We start from the raw sequence: 13,650 nt of genomic DNA, 5'->3' as shown, positions 1-13,650 counted from the left end.
GGGAGCGATTGTAGAGAGATACACATAGCAATGGAGGTGGGAGCGATTGTAGAGACACACATAGCAATGGAGGCGGGAGCGATTGTAGAGAGATACACATAGCAATGGAGGCGGGAGCGATTGTAGAGACACATAGCAATGGAGGTGGGAGTGATTGTAGAGAGATATACATAGCAATGGAGGCGGGAGCGATTGTAGAGACACACATAGCAATGGAGGTGGGAGCGATTGTAGAGACACATTCACACACAAAGTTGCTCCTGAAAATGCTGGAGTGCCTGAATCCAGTCCAACCTGGGGCTAGCACTATAGCACTATTTCTGCCGTTTTTCAGAACTTTTCTGCTTTTGTTTTTTGGGCAAGTTCAGTTAGATGTTGGTCCTTTCTGTTATAATCGCTAGACACATAGCCTGACCAATGCAGTAGAATTGTCTCCTTTTACAAATGAGGAAACAGAGGTTTAGAACAATTACTTGTGTGATTAATTGTACTAAGTAGCAAGTCTGGAATGTATATGCAAATATCTGACGGAAGAATGACACACACCTTTATCACATAGTGGGCCTTCGCCCATCTGTATAATGTAATTGCCTGCCTTCTCAGTGGACAAGTAGAGAATCACAGGTCACATGCCAGATGTGGCAGGCCCTATTCCTAACTGTCCTTTTGCTTGTAGTCTTGCCATCTGTGTCTTACTGTTTTCTTTAAATATAGTTTAATAGTCTATGAGGTATAATTCATCACTCATATTATTATTACTAATAGTAAACACTGGTATGTACTTTATCATATGCTAGGCAGTGCTTAAGCCCTTTATAGCATTTTAAATAATTTAATCAACAAAGCCCACATGGAAGAAGCACAACGGCATGTGTGACCACGAGCTGTCAGGTATCAAGTATCAGGATCAGGTATCAAGCATCCAAGAGCAAAAAATCATATCATTGTAAAGGTGGGCGAATGCAGAGTGGAGACTCAAAGCCCATCAGTAGGCAACTGTACACCCCCTTACTGAGGGGTTGTGGGGATGAGATGAGCCAATCAGGGTGCAGGGTAGTAATGATGAAATATATAACTTTCCTGTAGTTCATTAATGCTTCCTCCCCCCCACTATCATGATACCAATTCTACCTTACAAATCTGGATGGACCGGAGGATGTACATTGGTACAGATAGCAACTGGAAACACAGGGAATCCAGGATAGATGACTGCTTCAGGACCAGTGGTGGAGGGATGATGCCTGGAGGGTGAAGGGAATGTGGGGTAGGAAGGGGGAACCTATTACAAGAATCTAAGTATTGCCTCCTCCCTGAGGGACAGACAGCAGAGAAGAGGGCAGAGGGAAACATTGGACAGGGTAACTTATAACAAAACTATAATAATTTATGAACTATGAAGGGTTCATGAGGGAGGGGGGAGGGGGAAGGGAGGGGGAAAATGAGCAACTGATATTAGGGGCTAGAGTGGGAGGCAAATGTTTTGAGAATGATGAGGGCAACAAATGTGCATATATGCTTGACACAATGGATGTATGTATGGATTGTGATGAGAATTGTACAAGCCTCCAATAAAATAATTTAAAAAATAATTTAATCATGTGATGTATGTACCATTGTATCCCATCTCTGAAGAGGAAATGGGAAGAGATCAAGGGGTTAAATAACATATCCCAATATTACGTGGCAGTTACATAGGAACCAGCATCTGAACCCAGGGAGAGCCAATCTTAGCTTTGCTCGCTACAACACGATAAACATCATGATGCAGAGAGAAAAGACAGAGGCTGTCCAGGATATCACCTTTCTCGGATCCCCAATCGACATTCACCGAAGCTGTAGTCAAGGAATCAAATGGCGTACCGCATTGGGTAAATCCACTGCACAAGACCTCTTTACAGTGATGAAGAGCAAAGGTGTCACTTTGAGGACCGGAGTGCACCAGCCCCAAGCTGTGGTATAGCCAATCGCCTCACCAGGGCTTCACCAGGGATGAAGGCATTGGGGAGTGAGGAACAGAGGAACGTGAGCAGTGGCTGAACCAGTTCTCTGCCATTGAGCTGATTCCAACTCATAGTGGCCCTATAGAACCGCCCCTGTGGGTTTCTGGGGCTATAAATCTTTATAGGAGTAGAAAGCCCTATCTCCCTTCCGCTGAGCAACTGGTGTATTTGAACTGCTGACCTATGTTAGCCCCCTAAGCTAGCAGGGTTCAACTGTGAGGGTTGGACAGTGTTTTGTTCTGTTGTACTTGGCGCCAATATGAGTCAGCGCCGACTGGGTGGCATGGAGCAATCACAACATTGTGCCGCTTTTAAGTACGCAGTTGCTAGCCTAACGGTCAGCAGTTCAACCCCCTCAGTTGGTCCATGGTTGAGAAGATCTTATAATCTGCTTCCGTAGAGGTTGCGGTTTAGAACTCCTTATGGGAGCAGTTCTGCCCTCCGACACGAGGTCTCAGCGACATGGACTTGCCTTGGGGACATGAAACAGCAACAGTAATGTGCTCCTCCTCCTACCTATCAGCTGAGCATTCTTACGAGGCATGACCCAACTGAGTACGCTTCACTTATCCACAACTACTTCTTCTCTGACTATGGCTTTCCTGTAGGTGGATAGTATCTCTCTGCCCCATTGACTTTGAGCTTGGACACAGGGCTTGCTCTGACCTATAAACAGTGTCCCAGTTCTGAGGAGAGGCTGTGAGAGCAGCAAGTATTCCCTTGTTCTAGTCAGACAACTGCCTCTTGATCCAGGTGCAAGTTCCACAGGAGCACAATGAGTTATTCTACAATTCCCATTACTTTCAAAATTATCCATAGTTTGATATGATCCATACAGTCAAATGCCTTGGCATAGTCAATAAAACACAAGTAAACATCTTTTGAGAATTCTCTGCTTTCAGCTAAAGATCCATCTGACATCAGCAATGATATTCCTGTTCCATGTCCTTTCTGAATCCAGCCTGAACTCCTGGAAGTTCCCTGTCCATGACTGCTGCCACTGTTGTTGGATGAGCTTCAGAAAAATGTTACTTGCATGTGATATTGTTCTAAAATTTGCACATTCTGTTGGGTCACCTTTCTTTGGAACGGGCACAAATATGGATCTCTTGCAGTCAGTTGGCCCAAGTAGCTGTCTTCCAAATTTCCTGGCATAGACGAGTGAGTGCTTCCAGTGCTTCATCAGCTGGCTGAAAAGTTTCAATTGGTGTTCCAGCAATTCCTTGAGCCTTCTTTTTGACTAATGCTTTCAATGCAGCTTGAACGTCTTCCTTCAGCACCATTGGTTCTTGCTCATCTACTGCCTCCTGAACTGATGGTGTGTCTACTAGTTCACTTTAGTGTAGTGAGTCTGTGCGTTCTTTCTACTTTCTTTGATGCCTTGTGCATCATTCAACATTTTCACCATAGAATCTTTCAATGTTATAACTCAAGCCTTGAAATTTTTTTCTTGAGTTGTTTCAGTTTAAGATATGCCAACTGTGTTCTTTGCTTTTGGCTTTTTAATTCTAGGGCTGTTTTAGGTAATCCAAAATGTTGCGTCTTAAAACCTAGAAAATTCTCCTTAATCTTCAAGACCTTCTTTCTCCCTCATGACCGTCATTCTCACAAATATTTTCTCCCTGCTTGAAGTAATAATCTCTTCCCAATCTGAATTTCCTTAAACTTTATTATACATATGAAAATTTAATTTGCCATTTAAAATAAGAGTCACATTGTTGTCTCAAAAGTACCTCAGTGCCTGAGGGACCAGTAGGCGTCTCTCTTCAGTCAAACCAAGTTCTTTCTCCTTCAAAAATCCTAGTTCTTTTGAAGCCCATTCTATCTTACTACTTCTTCAGGTAGTTGTCATTTTCTGATTTCTGTAACATTCCCTTCATTTACTGGAGGTGTGAATACCTGGAACATTTTCCAGTTCTTCTTTATTGGTAATATCACTGGATGATCCAAACCAGCACCTTGTACCTTCTGTTTCTGCACCACTCTATTTCTTCATCGTTTGCTCTTCTCCATCTCAGGAATGCTAATGGTCATTTCTTCAACCTTACTAACACAATTAATTATAATATTTTCAAAATCTTGGTTTCAAACTTCCCTCTTTCTGATCACTACCTTTTATTTCCCTACATTATGATTCTATCTATCCAGTGAGAAATTATTTGACCGCACTGAGACCTTTCATCAACTGACACATCATGTTTACACAACCATTCGGCCGCTTCTTGGTTTGGCTTCCCTATTTATCAGGAATGGATTTTATTTTCCATCATTGTATTTACACCTTTGCAATCAGTCAAGAACTCCCTCATTTTACAAGACATATCAACCCACCCACAGAGATATTCCTATTCTCTCTCTTCTCTCCTGTAACTGTAGACAAGGTGACACTTCATATCCTGGGCTCATTCTTCCACCCTTAGTTTGTCCCAGAGCTCACGCTCTCCCATCTTCTATAGGACTTTTTGAGTACAGTCTGCCCATATATCTCTTGCATTATCTCTTGATATTGAATTATGACCGTTTTCAAATCATCATGCCCTAGTATGTCTAATATTTAAAACATATTCCCTTGATTATGATTACTCATTACCCTCCAGGTACAATCCATCATCTACACAATTAAAATTATTCTGCCTCCACCTCCCCAAGGAACAAGCATATTTGGTTGACTTGCCTTGAGTGAAATGAGTATAATGTGACTCCACTGTGGTGGTGTGTAGGGTATGATCAAGTTGGTTCTCACTCACAGTGATCCTACATACAACAACATGAAACACTGCCCAGTGGGTACCATCTTCACAATCATTGCCTGGTTTGAGCCCATTGGTGCACTCACTGTATCCGTTCATCTCCCAGGGGGTCTTCCTTTCTTCTGCAGACCTTCGGTGTTATCAAGCATTGTGTCCTCTAGGGATTGGTCCCTCCAGATAACACGTCCAAAGACATGATATGAAGTCTCGCCATCCTCACTTCAAAGGATCATTCTTACTGTATTTCTTCTATGAGGGGTTTGTTTGTTCTTCTGGTGTAGCGTATTCAATATTCTTAGATAACACCATAATTCAAATACATTAGCTCTTCTTTGGTCTTCCTATTAACTACCCAGGTCTTATATGCATATGAAGTGATTGAAAACATAATGACTTGGGTCAGGCGCACCTTAATTCTCAAAGTGAGATCTTGAGTTTTCAACACCCCAAGAAGTTTGTGGCAGTGAATTTTCCCAGCGCAATATATCCTTTGATCTCTTGGTTGCTGCTTCCACCAGTGTTGATTGTGGAACCAACTCAGATGATAATTTCTATATTTTCTCCCTTCAATTAGTATGTTGTTGATTGGTCCAGTTGGGGAGCCCTGACAGTGAAATGGTTACATGTTGGACTGCGATCCATATGGTCAGCAGTTTGAAACCACCAGCAGCTCTGCTAGAGAAAGACTCGGCTTTCTACTCCCATAAACAGTTACGGTCTCAGAAAGTCACAGGGATGTCACTGAGTCAGCACTGACTCTACAGTAGTGAGTTGCTGGTCCAATTGTAAGGACTTTAAAAGATTTTTGATGTTGAGGTGTCATCCACACTGAAGGCTGTACTCTTGGTCTTTTCCAGTGAGTGCTTCAAGTTCTTTTTGTTTTCAGCCAGCAAGGTGTGTCATTTACATATCGCAGGTTGTTAATGAGCCTTCCTCCTGTCTTGAGATCATGTTCTTCGTAGCATCAAGTTGCTCAGATTATTCGCTCAGCATACAGATTAAACAAATATGGCAAAAAGACGTTATCGTGGTACACACTCTTTTCTTGTTTTAAACCATGCAGTGCGTGTTTCCTTGCCATGTCCAAACAACTGACGCTTGGTCTGTGTACCAGTCCTGCGTGAGCATAACTAAGTGACCTGGCCATCCTTTTCTTTATGAGACTTCATTGTAATGAGATATTATCTATGATTCCATAGTGTAACTACTGTCATTCTAATAAGAGCATGTGCCGTCTAAGACAGAGACTAATTTTATGTGTGTCTTCTACCACATGTATAACCAAGAAAGTATTTGAACCACAGGTAAACCTAGGTCCAACTCAAATTATTTGCTTCTCTGGAAAAGCTACCATGTTCCGGACCTTCAGTAAATCAGAAAAGCTCTCAAAATCATGAGTGATAAAACAAAACAGAATAAAACAATGACAACGCAAACAAACAACCTACCCCTCACTTACTGACTCTCTCACTATATAATATTGGACATTCATGACAATAATAGAAAGAGTGACTCTTGTGAGTGCTAATGATGACATTTGACAGTATCAACTGACAAGGTGAGAGTGAGAGTAAAGCTGCCGTGCTGTGAGGGCTACGTGTTAACTCGTCTGGGCCATGCTTCTCAGTGGTTTGCTAGCTATGAAACCATAACATTTGGCAGTGTTTACATGATGTAGTCATCCTACATTTTATGAGCTGATGCTACCATCCTCCATTTTCACATCACATCGATTTTTCACATAATAACCTAATCTCTGGAATCTAACCATACCACAATTGTGGGGGAAAGGCCAGCCCTCCACAATGAATCACCGGTTCGATAGGCGCAATTGTACAGTTAATGTATATAAATATTATAGTAAAGTCCTAGAGAGCATGAGAAATAAAAGAGACATCGAAATAAAGGAGTCAGACACATTCTATGGAAGCATGCTCACCTCAGCCCCGCTTGGTGGTCCATGTGGAGGGAGGGGAAGGGGAAGGAGGATAAGGGGAAAGGGAGCAGGGGAGCGAGGAGGTGGGGGGGTGGGGGTGGGGAAGCTGACCAGAGGTCGAAGGGGCATCTTTATTGCTAACCAAGGCTTATATATCTTTGGGGGGAGTGCAAGCCCACTAATTACAGGTGAAGACATATGTCACAGGAAGGGGTTGCACTATAGGTTATACAGTAATGAGAGGGGGACAATCTAGGGATATACATGTAATAGGAAGAGGTGAGATTGGGGGTATACATGTGACAAGAAGGGCGGATCCTAGATTGAGGATGGCGGCCTAATTTTGAATGTCACTGAGCAAGCTTGACGTGTTCGCTGGCTCTCCATAGAAGCCATTATCAGTAGGGTGTACACCCCACCTACAGGGACCACGCTAAGGTTGCAAGCCTTTAGGGAGAAGTAGCCCATTGTCCTTAACAGCAGGGAGTGGGCCCTACCTGTGGTGGGACCAGACAGTTGTCTGGCAACTGACTGCCTTCAGGGAGGTAACTTGACAATCATTTACCATTAGTTGCAAGCAGTGCCCTAAGTCTAACATATATTTGGGAGAGATAACTTGGGAGAGAGCTTTCTGTTTCCCACACACAAGTGAGCAAAGTAAAACAACAAATCCAATAATGATGATAATAATAATTGAGGTTATTTCCTTCAATCTAGGACTAGCAGCTATCCGCAGTCATTTGGGTGCTAGGAAACGTTGGCACATAGCCACAGCACGAGGCTCCACGACCCATGTGAAGTCTGCCTGTAACTGAGAGCCGCACCCACAGTCCTCACTGCCACTTCCGTGCTCCTAAGAGACATGCTTCTCCACTTTGAGAAATCATGACATAAAGCAAATACCTTCTACGCCTTTGGGAGACTTGGGTAAATCTTCAGGTTGGTTCTGGATCGTGGATGCATGGGTTGTCACAGGACCTCCTGCTTTTGGAGGGTTAAACACATCTGAGACTTCTGGTCCTGAAGCCTCATGGGGCCTAGAATCTAGAAAATCCCAAACCAGTGTTATTAAGTGACGTCTTGGACAATGGTATAATTTCTTCCAATACTTGTAGTACTTCTTAAAATGAACAGGTCACTTTCCCCTGACTCTCTGTAGAAACCCACCGCTGTTGTTGAGTTGAATTTGACTCAGAGTGGCCCAGGAAGACAGAGTAGAGGCTGTCAATCTTTCCCAGAGCAGAAAACCTCATCTTTCTCCTATGGAGTGGCTGGTGGATTTGAATGGCCAACGGTGTCTTCTAAGAGAGCCAGTAAAATGTAGGGACTTTTTGTTATTAGATATATTGCTTATTCTTAACCAAAAGGACAGTTTTGAAAAATCTTGCACTCCCCAGGATCTGCTTAGTTCTTTCTGGGTGTTCTGGTCACATAGTAGAGCTGTTACCTTGATGGACAATGAAGCAAAGGTCAAAGAATTTGCTGGACTGTTATCTGGGAAAGGCAACTGAGATGGGATTACATGTAAATTTCCCAACTTAAACCCACTCATTACTATGAAAATGTGTCTCTATGAAAATACACTTCTTTGAGAAGTCTTTGCACTAAGAAACATATGTTAAAGAAATGTAGCGAAGACTGGGGAGGGAAATACATCTCAACTTGTATGCCAACTCTGGTTCAATCGTAGTGCCCACCTAGAGCACTGCATTGAACAACATCTCCGTGGCCTTGCGCTGTTTCATGGGAAACTGAGCTGTGATTGGTGAAGGAAGGTATGCCATGTGGGCAGGAAGTATGAGCAGCAGCACCAGGAGGGTTGATTTGTGATCTCTGATGTTTCCCTGCCACCTTTACCAGTGTCAATTCATCCTAACTCTTGGCTTGTCTTCATTTTCTTGAGTTAGCTTTTTCTGCTTTATGCTATGCTCATTACAAGGTGGCTGGGATTTAATCCAGTACAAAGTTCTTCTACCTCTGCATCTCATTTGATCTCTAACCTCTCCAGGCTACACCCCCTGACAATGAACACACTCCCCTGCATAGCCACACTACCACTGTCACATGCAAGTAAATAAACGGCCATTCACAATGTCCTCTACCTCCTGTTCCCTAAAATAGTCTTCATTACCCAGCTACAGGTTTCTTTTGTCTCAGTGCAGGATCGAAGCAAAATTTGTGTATTGTATTTTGTTTTAAATGTGTATTTATACTTATATAACCTATTTGATTTTTAATTGCTCTTTAATGTCTCCATCTAGAGTCTAGAACAATCATTCTATGTCTTTGTTTTAATGACATTGCTGTGTGTGTGTTGTGTGTGTGTGTGTGAAGAATCCAGGTAAATGTCTACCTGTTGCTATCAAGCCAAATATGTCTCATGAAGACACTGTAGGGCTCAGAGGACTGCTCCGGAGGGTTTCTAAGGCTGTCATCTGTAAGGCAGCAGATTGCCTCTGGGGAGCGGTGGGTGCGTCTGAACGCCTAACTAAAAGTTTAGTGGTTGAGCACTTAACCACTTTGCTACCAGGGTGTATTATAGAATGTCTACATGCAGAATTTGTCTGGATGTTTCCTTTTGGTAAGATTCAGGTTATGTTTTTTTAGGCAAGGACTCTACACAGGCAAGCTGTGCTTGCAATTGCATTGCAGTTCTCTGTTGTAAGGACGCATCTTCCTTGTTATAACTAGTAATATGGGGGAGGGGGTGATACTTAGACAACTTGTGAATTTCCTATTCCCCACAATCTTTTATCGGTCCTTGGGGTTTTACATTAGTCAGGTGTACTGAATGTTTAGGTAAAACTTAAGCATACAGGGAAAAAGAAAGCACTGAATTTTATTTACAGATTGATTTTCTCACAAAATTCAGCCAAAGCTTCATAGTAGGTTATACCACCAGCTGCTTCTAAGACAAAACGTAGTACAAACTAGTTACACTCTCTGCAGACACCATTTGATATGATTTTATTAAGTACCTATCACGGAGTAAGAAGCACATTCTTATGTTACCTGGAGGAGTACTAGATGCACTTGGAACAACACGCACTTTGTCTGCGGCCTTTTTCTTTGTTGCAGGCGGCAGATTTTTCGAAAGACTGTCCAGATAATTAAACTTAAAAGAAAGAGAACCAAGAAGACAGTTTAGACTTTCATGTGGCTGCAAGGCAGTTTCCACAAGCATGTTAAGTTCACGAGTAATGACCTAATGATCACGGCCAATCAAAACCAAGTTTACAAGTGAGACGTTCTTCATTTTACTACAAACCCACAATTTATGATGATTTCTCCCCAGGGAGTGTTGGACTCATAATGATTACAGAAACTGGGCAGCTGTGCACACAGGGAAAGATGCGCTTGGCTCAGGGTTGCGCCCAGCGCGTGCAAGGTCAGGTTGTCTGTGGTTCTAGTTCTAGTCGCATGTAGAAGAGGAGCACAGCCCGCTGCCCCGAGGAGCTTTCACCAACGCACCAGCACAGTGCCAGCTCAGCAGCGGATGAAACAAAAACTTCAATGTTTATCAGAAGAGATACATAGAAAAAATGTAATCAAAAACCAAGACTTGAAATAGATGATACCACCCAGTGTTATTGAGTTGATTCCAACTCATAGTGGCTGGTGGATTTGAACTGCTGACCTTGTAGTTCACAGCCCAATGACTAGTCTGCATCACTGTCAGGGCTTCTTAAAACCTTGGAGAAGGTGATTAATAGTGACAATTCCTAGCAAGGTGGGAAGGAAAGGCTGGTAGTGCAATGCTGCCGGAGAACTTCTATTGAGGCGTTAAATCAAACTCAACTCAGTGCCATCAGATTGATTCTGACTCATTAGGTGTGACCTGAAAACGTTCTTCTCTTTCAAATGCTTGTCAGGAAGTGGATGTGGAAGGCATTGAGTAGTTAAGAGTTGTTGGTTGGTATGACTGGTTAAGAGACTTGACTGCTAACCAGAAGTTTGTAGCCATGAGTCCACTCAAAGGTGCCGCAGGAGAAAGGCTTGGTGATGTTCGTCTGAAAGGTCAGTCACTGAAAACCTGGAGGAGCACAGCTCTACTCTGACACACAAAGGGTGCCATGAGCTTGGATTGACTCCCAGGCAATTGGTTGAGTTCCTCAGTCATACTGATGCAGGAGAGAACCACACGGTATCAGGAAAGGTAGCTAAGTATAACCACATACGCATTGCATCCACTTTGACAATGACTCTATTATAATTGATTACATGCCATTACCTGAGTCTGATATAACATGTTCAAGTCAGATTTGAAGTAGGGTGGCACTGTTTTGTTCCGAATTTCTGTTAGATACTTTTTGGTTTGTTCAATTTCTTCCCTGGTTGACGTTTCCATAAAAGTGCAAGAGAAAAGAGAAAGTTTTAAATATGTTATTTGCTTATACTTTATAGCTCTATCTTGAACAGATAGTTAATGGATTCACTAGAAGTAAAACTGGTAAGAATCTGAGACATCAGTCAGGGTATGACATGGAAAAATAATAATAAATTATAAATGATCAAGGGTTGGTGAGGGAGGGAGAATGGCGGAGGGAGGGGAAAAATGACCTGATACCAAGGGCTCAAGTAGAAAGAAAATGTTTGAAAATGATGAGGGCAACAAATGTACAAATGTGCTTGATACAATGGATGGATGGATGGATTGTGATAAGAGTTGTACAAGTCCCCAGTAAAATGATTTTAAAAAAACCCTGGTAAGAATCAATTTAGTAGACATCTTGGTCAACTTGTGGTTTATTTTTTACTTCTTTTAGAATCAGTCCCATTTCCTGCTTCAAAGTCAGATTATCATATAAGATAGGAAATAATTATAATACCAAGGTTGAGTTTGGTTTGATAGTTGGTCTCAAATGACCAGTGCTTTTTCTGTTACACACATGGCTCCTAGGGAAATACTGGCTGTGCCAAAGTATCGTCTTACATCAAGCAATTTGCCATCAAAACTGTCATATTTCTACTGCCTGACTGGATTCACTCATCAATCAAAGGCAATTCAGCCATTCACTACTGCACAGTACTCTTCTAAAACAGTAAAGGACAACAACAAAGATTCTACTAGATTACAGTTCTCTTTTTACCTTCCCTAATTCTCCCACATTTGACCCTTGTTGACCACCTTCCACATTTCCTTGGAGTTTTCACTTTCCTTATCCCTCCTCCCCAATCTGTTTCCAAACAGCCACCACTTGTCCTTCTGCAGCACACATCTAATTATGTGCTTCACATTCTTTCTTGAAAGAATGTCAATGGCTTGCCATTACCTATAGGTTAACATTTGAAGATGTTAATGTTTCCAAGTATTTCCAAATGTGAATATGTAGCATCTGAACTTGTACACCATTCAAAAGCTATTAAAGAATAGGTAATGAAAAGAAAGATCCATCTCCCACTCTCCCCTAGCCTCTCTACCTCCTTCCCCAGAGGCAATCCCTTGTCACCAGTCTTTGGGATATTCTTTCAGAGATATTCTGAGACAGTATATGTCTTTGTGTTGACCCCGTGTGGAGGTAGTGGCCCATGAGACTAAGGCCTTTTTCACCACTTCCCCATCACTGTCCACAAGGTAACCCTGACCTTTTGATTAGGAGGCATAGTCATCCTGGGAGCCATTCTAGAGAGGAAGTGAGGAAATGTTTACCATAGCATAATATTGGCTCCTATTCACTCACTACACGGATCTGGATTCTTTTTTTTTCTTTAATGAGGAGTGAGCTGGGGTTGGCGTCTTCAGCAAGGATGGGAAGGAAATCAAACACGATAATGTTTCGAGCATATTCTTCATGGGAATTACAAGAAGTCTTGCATGCTCTGACATTATTAGCCTATTAGAATGACCAAAGTGCAGAGGGATCGGAGACCTTTCTGTCTAGAAGAGAGAGAGAGAGGGCATCTACTGAACAGTCAAATCGGCTTCCCCAAGAGTGAATGACATGGCCAACCACAGCTAACGCATCATATGGCAGAAATGTAGAGAAGCGATTCAAACAACACCTGTGAGCCTGTATAAGACTTTCCATTTGAGCCCACACTACAATTCTATGGCTACCCATGCTAGTGCCTATACCAGAGTAGATTTACCTCTTTTGCTTCATCTTTTCTTGCCAGGACTTTGATTGTGTCCTATTCCTTTGTGAGAGAAGGGAACATACAATGAAAAGGGAGAAAGGGACAAGGGATAACGCTCTCAGCACAAGCAAAACTATCATATGACAAAGGGTTCACTATGGCTAGTTACCAGTTGTTAACTATTGTTACAATAGTTCAAGAACCCTTTGTCATGTAATGGTAGTGCTTGCTCTACTTGCTTGCTTGCAGGGCTGTGAACACTGATGCAGCCACCCTTAGTGCTGACCCTGCCCTGCTCCCAAATCACAGCATGCACACCACTAAGTGGGACATATTAGTGGATCAGCTTACCTCCATTGCTTTTCCAAGAAATCTTTAGTGAACGGATCCGGGAAACATTTTGGAACTGTCGTTATACTTTGCTTGTATAAATTGCACAGGTGGGCTGCAACTTGAAAAACAGATACTTTTAACTTTTATCCTTGTGCCTTTAAAGCACAAAACATAGCATTCAGTGTACTCATTTGAGTTGCTTTTTAAATCTCTCAGGGTTTACTAGAATTTCTATGTTCTATATAGAGAAATATCCTATTCAATTACACCTCCTCCTTTAGGGAAAGCAGTGTTCAACCTAACTGAACTTCCTATCTGAAGCATTGAAACAAACAAACAAACAAAGGACCACTAGATTGAAATTATTTTTCTGAATATTTGCCTGCACCTTGAATCTATGGTTATGAAGATAATACAATGGTTGTTTGATAATTGGATCCGTGTTTCTCATCAGAGTTTATTCTGGTCTTGGTGGATTGTTAAGAGAAGATTAATAAACCAAAAGGTTTATGAATTTGGGAAACGCTGACTTATACAAGGTGGAATACATTTT

General features: G+C 42.1%; 1 protein-coding gene across 1 annotated transcript in view; it reads right to left on the bottom strand.

Annotated features, from left to right (window-relative positions):
• Positions 1 to 13,650, bottom strand: part of SPAG17 (sperm associated antigen 17) — a 274,115-nt gene that overhangs the window by 18,378 nt on the left and 242,087 nt on the right. Inside the window, exons 37-41 of the mRNA XM_045283716.1 lie at positions 13,116 to 13,215; positions 12,777 to 12,824; positions 10,918 to 11,017; positions 9,699 to 9,801; positions 7,590 to 7,730 (exon numbers count right to left, since the gene is read on the bottom strand). Coding sequence (XP_045139651.1) covers positions 7,590 to 7,730; positions 9,699 to 9,801; positions 10,918 to 11,017; positions 12,777 to 12,824; positions 13,116 to 13,215 — 492 coding nt within the window. The remainder of the gene's footprint in view (positions 1 to 7,589; positions 7,731 to 9,698; positions 9,802 to 10,917; positions 11,018 to 12,776; positions 12,825 to 13,115; positions 13,216 to 13,650) is intronic.

This window comes from Echinops telfairi, unplaced genomic scaffold, assembly GCF_000313985.2.
Source record: "Echinops telfairi isolate 266 unplaced genomic scaffold, ASM31398v2 ScPeMD7_7466;HRSCAF=8504, whole genome shotgun sequence".
In the NCBI taxonomy this organism is placed as follows: domain Eukaryota; kingdom Metazoa; phylum Chordata; class Mammalia; order Afrosoricida; family Tenrecidae; genus Echinops; species Echinops telfairi.
Note: the sequence above shows the minus strand (reverse complement) of the source record. Positions and strands in the feature narration are given on the sequence as shown.